The sequence below is a fragment of the Bos grunniens genome, chromosome 18 (assembly GCF_055505025.1).
Source record: "Bos grunniens cultivar Pamir isolate PY7600 chromosome 18, Bosgru_T2T1.0, whole genome shotgun sequence".
Classification (NCBI taxonomy): Eukaryota; Metazoa; Chordata; class Mammalia; order Artiodactyla; family Bovidae; genus Bos; species Bos grunniens.
In genome coordinates, this window is record NC_141182.1 from 43,030,481 (window position 1) to 43,042,790 (window position 12,310).

At 38.3% G+C, this 12,310-nt stretch overlaps 1 protein-coding gene across 2 annotated transcripts in view; it reads left to right on the forward strand.

The window, feature by feature from the left end:
* Positions 1-12,310, forward strand: part of ZNF507 (zinc finger protein 507) — a 42,941-nt gene that overhangs the window by 12,826 nt on the left and 17,805 nt on the right. For both annotated transcript variants that reach the window (XM_086351708.1, XM_086351707.1), the window contains one exon: positions 2,868-2,982. In XM_086351708.1, coding sequence (XP_086207834.1) covers positions 2,868-2,982 — 115 coding nt within the window. The remainder of the gene's footprint in view (positions 1-2,867; positions 2,983-12,310) is intronic.

Sequence of the window (12,310 nt, forward strand, 5' to 3'; positions counted from 1 at the left end):
ACAACTGCAGAGTAAAATGTTTTACCATAATGTTTCATTAAATTATACCCCAGAAAGCATAACTGATTCTAGAATGTTTCTGAAAGAACTGATTTTGACACCACTGTAGCACCAAAATTCCCTTGTCAAACAGATGTCATCCCTGTAAAACTATCCAAAACAAAAGGAGTTTATGACATAGCATCTGTTCCCGCAATAGATGGCTGAGCTGAAACTGTTTTGTTTCCTTTGTACAAAATAGCCCTAACTGCCTCCTTTTATTTTAATTCATTATGTTTCCATATCCCCTTTAAAGGAGACATTAAAACATTTGATATCTTTGGACCATAAATCCCTAATGAAGGAATAAAGTAAGTACTACTCACTGGTACCACCTGCGGTTACTACCAGCGGTGGAATATGTCTTTTCTAGCCCCATCTCCAAAAGCAATAATTTAAAACTGTCCAAATGAGTTAACAAATTAAAACCCACAATTTGAATTAAAAAGATTGAAATGTCAGCTCAGAATTAAAATAACCAGTTTGGGCTTCATAGCATTACATCTCTCCACCACATTCCATTTTGCAGCAGCTTTCCTTTGTGGCTCAAACTCTGGTTTCTTAGGGTTACATGTATAGATTTTAAATTGCTTCTTCATGCCCCACCCCCCCACCCCCTATTTAACTCTATTTGCTGGTAGGATAACAATTCAGATGACTGAGAATTCCTGCTTGCTTAATCTGCACTGATGCTTTATTGATTCAATATTAGATATTTCAGAATCTGGTGGTTGGGCTGAAGAACAAGCTTTGAGCTCGCAAAGAAGGTGAAAATGATTCACATTTTATCCAAACACTTTTAACCATTTAATAAACTTATTAAACAAGAGGGGAGATGTATATTTCTGTGGCTTCGAGTCTCTGTCACGATAGCCCAGGTAACTTGTAGCTCATTTTTGACTCAGAGGCCCAGTGTAATAGCACCTCAGACATTTGTCCTGCCAGAAGGTAAGGAGTGCCCATCGTGAGCTGGATTCTGTGCTAAGTGCTTGAAGTGCAGTCGAGGTGTCAGTGCCCTTGAGGGGCCCAGCCCAGTGAGGAACACACAATGGTATTAACGAGTACATTAACAAACACCACAGATACTCAGAGAGCGGTAGACAGAGCACTTTCATATGGAGTTTCTTAACGAAACTTAATTCTTCTTTATTGTAAACCTGTGATTTGCCAAGCCCTGGGGATTTTATGTAAGCAGAACAGGCAGATCCCTGCCCTCAGGGAGGCTCCAGCTAGTGACGGGTCAGACTGACACCAGCACACAGGTAACGTACAGACTGCGGTGAAGTAAAGCATACTCCTGGGCTTACAAACCATGCAGGAGGTTCCAGTATTTCCATTTTGTAGATGAGGAAACCAAGTCCTCAAGAGGGGAAATAATTTGCCCGTGATCACACTCATACTAAGTGGCAGAGCAGGGACTGAGCCCAAGTTTTTGAAATTTAAATCTAGTATTCTTTCCGTTGGAAACAGTTGCTTGAAGTAACACAGCCTCTCATTCTGTGCTATATTAAGTTTTCCCATCTGTCATTTTTATTAGTTGTCATTGATCTGTAATATTTCTCACACAGAACCATTATACAATATTTCACACTTCTTTTTTTCGGGTTTTTTTTTTTTTTAAACTATATCTGGAGTAGTGCCACTTATAATCAAGTCCAACTTTTTAACCCACCAATTAAGAGCAGTACTTAGATTATAATTATGATTAGTGTGTATATTAATGTTACAGATTTATACCAGGAAATTGGGACATTTTTGTTCTGCCTGGCAAAAGTAGTTATTAGCCAAAGAAAATTGCAATTTTAGAAAGCTTAAATTTAACCTAAGGATTTTCTTTGTTTTGTTAAAATTTCCATATGGGAGTTCTTTTGTATCACCAATTTTACTTTTCTGCAGCGGGTGCTGGTGTTCTACCTAAGCTTTCTTCCTGTTCTGCCTTGTTCTGCAATTTCTATGCTCGCTCTGTTTCTGAATATAAAGCATTCAGGCTATGAATGGCCTATGAACTTTGTGCTGACAGAAGAGTAAATAAATTGTTGAATATCTTCAGGAATAGTTTTCTATGATCAAGTCATTCTGCTTGTATTGCTTCAAGCTTACCCTGATTTGAATCCTGCCCAACCCTCACACCCAGCGCCTTGTTGCAGAGTGAGTTTAGTAACAGGGCCTAATTCCATGGATCTGTGATTCCTGGATTTCAGAGAGCTGCATGTTTACCTTAGTCCTTGTTAAACTGTCCGTTTATGGGGTATAATTATACTGCATTACATAGCACTTAATTTGCCTTTCCTTTTCCTTCTGTTGTAAGTTACAAACAAAGGAAACCTACAGAGTGAAAAGGCTTTGGACTTTGTATATTGAGTTTGTTGTAGATGCTTTGTAGCTGTACTTTACAGTACTGGATTATAGTATTAAATTACAGCTGGTTGGCAATCAGTGTTTCCTGAAGGCTATATCCTATATGGGCTATATAAGCTATATCCTATAAACCAACACCTTTCAGATTCACAGTTTATCTCTGGTTAAATCAGTTGCAACTCAGTCAGCAGGGCAGCTGGCATCAGGTTCATTATAGTTTAGAATTTTGTACAAGGTTATGTAGAAGCTAACCCAATGTATTTTTACAGATCAGATGATCCTCACTTTATATCCACAGAAAGTGCAGGTTCAGGAGAACCTGTAAAGCTTGTTGACTTTATTAACCAGTGAGAAAACCTGCATTGAAATGTTAATACTGTGTGGTATAAATTCTCATTTACAGTGGAATGTAAATATTCTTGTTTTAATCTAATCCAATCACATCACTAAAACTGAAATGCTTTGTCCAGGGAATAAGTCTTCAGTCCAGAAACAGTATAGATGTGATGTATGTGATTATACAAGTACAACATACGTTGGTGTCAGAAACCACAGACGAATCCATAACTCTGACAAGCCTTACAGGTAAGTGTGAAGATCCTGGAGTTTTAATACTTGTATTACAATACTGTAAAGGAAAAAGTGGAAGTAATTAAAAATTCGAAACAGTTGTTTAAGCATAGGTTAAGCTCTAAGAAACTTTCACTTCCTGGTTTCACGAGTATTGTGTAGTTTGTTAAAGAACTTGAATTTTAAGCTTTAGTCTCAGGATGATAGGCTTATTTTTGACTAGATTTTGCCTAGTAGCAATAAAGGAAGATGTCTATATCTGTCAGTTTCATGTGGGTATAAATTATCATAGCAATTTTCATTGCTTAGAGTACATTTCAATAATTCGGTAGTTAAGTATTCAATAGTCCAGCAAAAGACTCTTAAAACTTAAAAGCAATAAAATTCCCTGTGAAAGATTCTATTTTTGAAAATAAATCTTACCATGTATAGAGTAAGATCATTTAATTTTGTTACTTGGTTTTTTACAAAAGCTCATTCTAATATGTATTCAGAAAATATAGGTGTTCTCAGTTGATTAAGATAGGCTGATAAATAGAAATAATTACTGCTTAAACTTTGCCTCTGGAGAATAAACTACCTGTTGTTTATGTATAGTAAAGATACAGATATTTTTGCAAAGGTTGTCCAGCTGTCACAGGGCAGTGTGTTCTACTGGTAGCCATCAGGGAACATTGAGTTTCCAGTCAAAGCCAAGCCAAGTCACTGTGACCGATCGTGCTCAGCAGTGCCCTGAGCTTTTCTATCCCCTTGACAAAACTTGGTTCCTGTTTTAACTCTCTTCCCAGGTTTTATAGGTGTGACCCAGGTCACTGTGGGAAAGTTACTATATTAATATCTAAATGAGGACCTGGCAGACTGTACCTTAAATTGCCGTTGCTTGATCCCATACTGTGGCACACTCTCTCTCTCTCTCTATATATATATGTGGTTTTAATATAGAGTATATGTGTATGGGTTTAAATAATTATATATGGTTTTAAATAATACATACAGTGAGAATCTTCTTCCTGTTACATCAGAGAAGTCTTAGTAGGTTATTTTCCAAATTTTTTCACACTGTACTTTTTCACTGTGTTTGACCTGAGTGCCTTAGAAAAAATGTCATGCCAACCTCTCCATGTAATTATTACCTTTCATGTAACACTTGTTTTCCAACTTTCAAATCCTGTGATTCTTCTTTTAATCTTCTTTAAATACTTCCCCTTTGTCTTCATGAGATTTGCACTCTACAGAGCATTATGGGTTACCATATTCTTTTCCAATATGTTTCTAGGACTTTCTGATAGAAAGCATAGCCTTCTTGATATCTGATTTAATATTGAGTTATCATAGTTTTTCTGGCTTATTTCATGTATGCTTCATTCGGTTTTGCTGCCTAGCACACTTATGGTCAGAATTGAGGCTTGCTTTCTCAGAGCACGTACACTGTGCATTTCTGATAGCGTGTTTCTTGGAGCACTGAAGGGCCTGGCTCATGAGGACATCTCAGAAACCCTGTCCTCACTGCAGAAGGAAGAGAGCTATTTTCCATTCCCATGTTAGGACAGGGAAAGATTAAAAAGACCTCATCCTGTGTCAGATCTACCAAATGTAGCAAACTTTGTTCTTTTCAGTGCTTTATTAAGGAACATTCTAAGTAAACCACATACCACTTACGGTAATTATAACATTGACCCCAAAATTAGTTAAAGGTGCATTCAAAATTTTCAGATATTAGATTGTCTCTGGTTTAGCTTAATATTGCGGTACTAGAGTTACTGCTGGTTTCCTTCCTATGATACCACTTTTATGAATGACTAGCTAGAGATGGAACAACAAAACACTTTGCTCTTGGTTCCTCCTGATTGTGGCTTTGAGCCCATTTTCCCTTAGAAACATAATTATATAAGTACTTGGGTTCCAAAACTACATGGCAAAACGGAAGGCAGGAGGAACAACATGACAGACAGGGACATACGTGGGCTTTGGACTGAAGCACTCAGCACGCTGCCTGTACATACTAGGTACTCAGTAAATGACTGATGTGCTTGTGTGCTAAGTCACTTTAGTCGTGTCCGACTCTTTGCAGCTGTATGGACTGTAGCCCTCCAGGCTCCTCTGTCCATAGGATTCTCCAGGCAAGGAAACTGGAGTGGGTTGCCATTCCCTCCTCCAGGGTATCTTCCCGACTCAGGGATCGAACCTGCATCTCTTAGGTCTCCTGCATTGGCAGGTAGGTTTTTTTACCACTAGCACCACTCGGGAAGTCCAGTGTTGGGCTCAAATGACTGATAGTTATCTGTATACTTTAGTTTTTCTCATCTATAAAATGGCTCTGGTTCTATATATTTATTGTGTTTTGAAAATAAATATGTGGTAATATACTTCCTTAAGTAGAAGAGTCGCCCAGATATATTACTATATGTTGATTTTTTAGTACCAATCCTATTTTAATACCCAGTCTAAAAATACCCAGTATTTCCTTAAATGTTTCAGAAGTATCTTTTATTAGAGTTATTTTGTTTATATCAGGAGGTCCAAACATTGCATTTGATTGATGTGTTTCTTAAGTCTCTCTTTTTTAAAATTTTGAAATAGACTTTATAACTTAATGCAGCATATATCCTGAAAATTACATAAATCAAAAGCATACAGCTTGATGAATGGTCACAAATTAAACCCATCGTTGTAATTCCTCAGACCAAGAAATAAACCATTGCCAGTTTCTCAGCAGCACCCTCTTCTTAGCCCTTCCACTCACTACCCCATCCCCCACCAGGTAACCACCATCTTGACTTCTAACATCATAAATTAGTTTTGCCTGTTTTTGAACTTAATGTGAATAAAGTCATACAGCACATATTCTTTTACATCTAGCTTCTTTCATTCAGCACCATTGTGTGTAATTCAGTGTAGGATTAATGTGTTCCTTTTTGTTACTGTATAGTATTCCATTTTAAGATTATGCCACAATTTATTTTTTATTTACTCTTGATGGGTATTTAGATTATTGGCCAGACTTTCCCCCATTATGAATAATGCCAATATTCTTTTACATATTTTTTCATGAAATGGGTTCTTTTCCATTGGTGTATACCTAGGAATGGAATATGGGGGTAATAGAACATGCTACTTGGAGAAGGAAATGGCAACCCACTCCAATATTCTTGCCTGGAAAATCCCAGGGATGGGGGAGCCTGGTGGGCTGCCGTCTATGGGGTCACACAGAGTCGGACACGACTGAAGCGACTTAGCAGCAGCAGCAGTAGAACATGCTACATTGAGGTGTGGTGGATATTGTCAACAGTTATCCAAAATGGTTATGCCAGTTTACAGTGGTTGTACCAGTTCAGACCCTCATCCATACTTTGTTTTATCAGTCTTGAATTTTGATCCTTCTTGTAGGTACATATGTTGTGGTGGTTCTCATTTGCATTTCCTGATGATTTATGTAGTTGAGCATCTTTTCACGTGTTAACTGCGCATTTCTTTATTGGTGGTCTGCTTTTTTCTGACTGATTTTGCAGCAGTTCTTTATGTGTTCTGAATGCAAGGGTTTTTGTTTGTTTTTTGGTCTATTATGTGTATTGCACATATCTTCTATACTTAAAGCTACTCTCAGTGGTATCTTTTGAAAAAAAGAAATTTCTAGTTTTAATGTAATCAGATGTATTAATCTTTTTCTTTGTGCTTAGGCCTTATATATCTTTATACTCTGAAACTGATGCTGATTTTTCTGAATAGTCATGCAATTAAGGTAGATGATGAAAGGAGAGGTAAAATGTGTGCTTATAAAATAATGATGCTTATTTTCAGGGATTCACATTAACTGAGTCAAAAATTCTGTGTGCTTATGTATTAATGACCCTAGTTTTATAATATGACACAAAAAGTAAAAGAAAAATCTCAAAAAAAAAAAAAAAAAACCAGAAAGGGTTTAAGCAATGGAAATGACATTTGGAATGACAGAGTTGCCTCCTATATGTGGTCAGTCATTGTAAAAAGTCTGGTCTTTATACAGCTATATTACAGATGGTAATGGCTACAGAATGAAATGGCAACCCACTCCAGTATTCTTGCTTGGAGAATTCCATGGGCAGAGGAGCCTGACAGGCTGCAGTCCTTGGGATCACACAGAATCAGACACAACTGAGTGACTAACACACAAGAATAATAGCTAACATTTTTCATGGGCCAGGCAATGTGCTGAGTACTCAGTCTGTGTCAGCTGTCTTGATCCTCATAACAGCCCCGTTCTTAGGAATGTTACTACTATTAATGTTGTATTAATAGATATGGAGAGGAGGCTGGGTAGATGAAACCATCTCCCACGATCTCCCCAGGTAGCAGAGCCAGGCCTTGAACCCTTGCTCCTGTTAGCTGTGCCACTCCGCCTGTATCTGCTTTGCAAGAGAGAACTCTTCATGAGACGTGCTGCCAAACCACCCCCAACTTAGTGGTGTAAAACAGCAGCTCTTCTATTCAACTCAGGGATTCTGCAGCTCAGGAATTCAGAAAGGGCATTATAGGGGTGGCCTGTCTCTGTTCCATGAGGTCTGGGACTCAAGCGGGAAGACTTGAAGTCTGGAGGTAACTGCGATGACAGGGGTTGCAGGCATCTGAGGGCTCCCTCACCAGTTGAACTGTCGACTAGGGCCTCAGCTGGAGCACGTACACGATTTCTCCACGTGGCCTTTTCCAAGTGTGCTGGTTCCACAAGTGAATGCTTAGGTAAGAAGCAGATGAAAGCAGTATTACCTTTTATGACATACCCATGGAAGTCACATGTCATCACTTCCACCAACTTAGACTTCATTTTTTTTAATTTATTTATTTTTAATTGGAGGATAATTGTTTTACAATATTGTGTTGGCTTCTGCCATGCATCAACACGAATCAGCCATAGGTGTATATTAATATATGTCCCATCATTCTTGAACCTCCCTCCCTCCTCCCACCCTGTGCTTACTCGCTTCAGTTGTGTTCAACTCTGTGTGACCCTATGAATTATAGCCTGCTGGGCTTCTCTCTCCATGGGATTCTCCAGGCAAGAACACTGGAGTAGGTTGCCATGCCCTCCTCCAGGGGATCTTCCTGACCCAGGGATCGAACCCGTGTCTCTTATGTCTCCTATGTTGGCAGGCAGGTTCTTTACCACTGGTACCATCTGGGAAGCCTGCCTTCCACTGTACAGATTTCTTAAATCTCTTTTAATCTGAAAGCATGTTGAATTATCAGTTGCATTAGCTTGGGAAAAATCTCAAGTCTTTGAAAACCCTGAATTTGTTTTAAGGAAAACAGTTTAGCTTACAGTTTAATTTGGAGGGAAAAGAAATGTGTTTTGTTTAGAAGGAATGAACTGATGGACTTTGATTCTTACAGTGGCACAAAGAGTTCTTAGATTCATCACAAAATTTGAAGTGAATCTTCTCTGGGCCTTAGTTTATGTATTCCTTTAAAAGCACAGAAAACTAATTGAATGTGGTAAGACAAATCCTATTGCAAGGTTTCTACTTCAGTCTTTTCACATATGTTCAAGTCATACCTCCAGTACTGCAGGACATCTGGTTTTGCTTTCCTCTACCTAACCCCTCAAGACAATTGTTCCTAATTAAATCAGATCTGGAGTAAAGCCCCAGGCCAGGGAAATAGGGTAGTGTAACCACATTCTTAGCTCTGTGGGGATTAAAGTAACTGACCTATTAGCAATGGGAAAAAGCCTATAGAAAAATTCAGTTCAAGTTTTTAGCCAGATTCAGAAACCTTGGATTTTCTGATGTCGAATGTTTTCCATACCACTGAGCAACTCAGTTCTCAGCAGCATTAGCTGAGTGTCCTGCAAATTTAATTCAATCTTGACATTGTCTATCCAGAGACAGCATCAGATCCCACCAGTGAAGGGCTCAGTCCCACAAGACTGCCCTCACTTCAGATGCCAATCGCAAATCTAGTTTGTTACCTGTGCTTCTACTGGCTGGCCATAAGTCAGGTAAGTAAGGTTCTTGTGACTCCCTCCTCAGGTTTGATTAATTGGCTAGAAAGGATACAGGTGTACAATCAGATGAAGAGACACAGGGCAAAGCCAGGAGAGGTGGAGTTTCCGTGCTTTCTGGGTGTGCCGCTCTCCCAGCCCTTCACGTGTTCACCAACCTGGGAACTCTCTGAACCATCCTTCAAGTTTTTATGGAGGCTTCATTCCATAAGCACGATTGATTAAATCATTGGCCATTGATGGCTGAACTGAATCTCAGTAGTCTGTCCTCTGAGACTGGAAGTTCCAACCCTCTAATCACATGGTTGGTTCCTCTGGCAATCAGTTTCCATCCTTAGGTTACCTAGGGCAGGGATCCCCAACCTCTGAGATCTAATGCCTGATGATCTAATGTAATGATAATAGAAATAAAGTGTACAATAAATATAATGCCCTTGAATCATCTGGAAACCATCTCCCTCACCCCCTATCCATGTAATAATTGTCTTTCATGAAACCAGTCCCTGCTGCCAAAAAAGCTGGGGACCACTGACCTAGAAACTTTCCCCCAAATCACCTCATTAACATACAGAAGATCTTTATCACTCTATCTCTTGGGGAATTCAAGGGTTATAGGAGCTCTGTGCCAAGAACTGGGATGAAGACCAAATATATATTGTTAAAAATCATGATATCACAGATTTCTATTGAATCATTAACGTTCTGTTTTTCTGACTCAGCAAAACGCATAGTCATGGAATTTACACCTTCATGAAAGAACACAGATAATAAAAAAGTAAAACTAGAATTTCAGAAAATAAGTGCAGTGAAGTGAATAAAACAAGACAGTAATTAATAGTGGTTCATTCTAATTTTTTTTTTTAACTAAGAGAATTTGGTTTGCCCCATGAAATTATACAGGAAAAGCAGAGAAGGAATGAAAATAAGAAACTATTTTAGCTGATAGAAATATTTTCTTTAAAAGGGAGTAAAAATAGATTTAAGCTACCTTTACGTAACTTTGAAGTTAAGGTTCTCTAATCGTATTCTTTCTCCTCTAATCAGTTAAAAATCATTTTAGTAAATGCTTACCATTTTCAGATTGTTCCTGCATTTTTTTTTTATACTTAGATCTTTAAATGAATATTCACCATTGTAAGTGTTCCTTCAGAATAACCTTTGTGCCAGGCTAAGGTAGGTATTCATAGAATTAGGACTTAGTTGTTCAGCACATTGCTCTTGCTTTATCTCTTCTCTTCTTAAAAAAGATTTTAAGGACCTCATATTAAGGGATATTGAACAGCAGCAAAATTTACAGAAATAAATCTTTATCCAGTAGAATGAGAAAGAAATTTGAAAAGTAAAAAAGGCTTCATCTATATGCCTTGTTTACATAGGAAAGCTAATGAAAGTGATAGACCCTGAATTGTTAGAAAAGAGCATTTCTGACCATGAGTAATATTTCACAGTAAATTTTAGCTTTTCTCCAGTTCTGAGAGATACTCATCCTCAACTGAACAACAACAACAGTGTAAAGGATATAGATTATATAATCAGGGAAATGTTTAAATAAAGACCACATTTGCTGACCAGTTGAGTTAGAACAGAAATTGGCTTTGCAATTCTAACTAAACATCCAAAAGCAGAGACTCTGATTTCAGACAGTATAGTGAACTAGATAAAATTGAACAACTATCCCAATGAAGATGACTAAAATGCTGGGTAAATATTTAAAACAATGTTTATGTGTATATTTTATCTATCAGGGAAACTGGGAAACTACAGAGATAAAAATCAAAGTAAAGCACATAACCTTTAAGGTAAATAAATGATCCTGTCAGCATGAATGAATCTCAGACACATTGAGTTAAGACAAAGAAGCAAGTCACACAAGAATACATAAAGTGTGATTATATTTATATGCTCAAAAAATATGTGAATAAACAATATTTTGGGATTGCTGTTGTTCATTTGCTGAGTCGTGTCTGACTCTGCGACCTCACGGACTGCAGCACGCCAGGCTCCTGTCCTCCATTATCTCCTGGAGTTTGCTCAAACTCATGTCCATGGAGTGAGTGATGCCATCTAACCATCTCATTCTCTGCTGCCCGCTTATCCTTTTGTCTTCAATCTTTGCCAGCTTCAAGGTGTTTTCCAGGAAGTTGGCTCTTGGCATCAGGTGGCCAAAGTATTGGAACTTCAGCATCGGTCCTTCCAATGAAGATTCAGGGTTGATTTAGGATTGACTGGTTTGATCTCCTTGCAGTCCAGAGGACTCTCAGGAGTCTTCTCTAGCACCACAGTTCAAAGGCATCAATTCTTCGGTGCTCAGCCTTCTTTATGGTCCAACTTCACATCTGTACATAACTACTAGAAAAACCATAGCTTTGACTCTATGAACTTTTGTCAGCAAAGTGATGTTTCTGCTTTTTAATATGCTGCCTAGAATTGTTGTAGCTTTTCTTCCAAGGAGCAAGCATCTTTTAATTTCATGGCTGCAGTCACCATCCACAGTGACTTTGGAGCCCAGGAAAATGCATCCACTTTTTCCTCTTCTATTTGCCATGAAGTGATGGGACCGGATGCCATGATCTTAGTTTTTTGAATGTTGACATTCAAGCCAGGTTTTTGACTCTTCTCTTTCACCCTCATCAAGAGGCTCGTCAGTTCCTCTTTAAAAAAAAAAGTCTTTTTATTTCGTATTGGAGTATAGCGGAGTAACAGTGCTGTGAAAGTTTCAGGTGAACAGGGAAGGGACTCAGCCATATGTATACATGTATCCGTTCTCCCCCATATTGCCCTTCCATCCAGGATGCCGCATAACATTGAACAGAGCTCCATGTGCTAGACAGTAGGTCCTTATTGGTTATCCATGTTAAATACAGCAGTGTGTACATGTCCATCCCAAACTCCAAAACTATCCCTTCCCTCCATCCTTCCCCCTGACAGCCGTAAACTTCTGGAATTCTGTGAGTCTGATTCTGTTTTGTAAGTTCATTTGTGTCATTTCTTTTTAGATTTTAGGGATACGTAAAGATAAAACTAAGAAAGTAAACAAATCATATACACAATTCAGAGAGGTAATGCCTCTTTTGAGGAGGAACAGGTATGAGATCTTGGAGGAACCCACAAAGAGGTCTTAAGATAAAGGTAGTCTTCTCCTTAAGCAATTATTGTGAACCCAGGGTTTATCATTTTGTAAAATTGCATGGACACTTTATACCACTCTTTTTCATTTCGCAAAACAAAAAATCATTTTTCCAATTGTATATGCAAACTATTCCAAATTCTTTGGGAGAAATGGTGATAAGGAAGTGAAGTATGTAGATTTTGTGGATAATTCAGTTTCTTGTTTGAGGTTTTGATTGGGTAATACATACGTGCACAGAT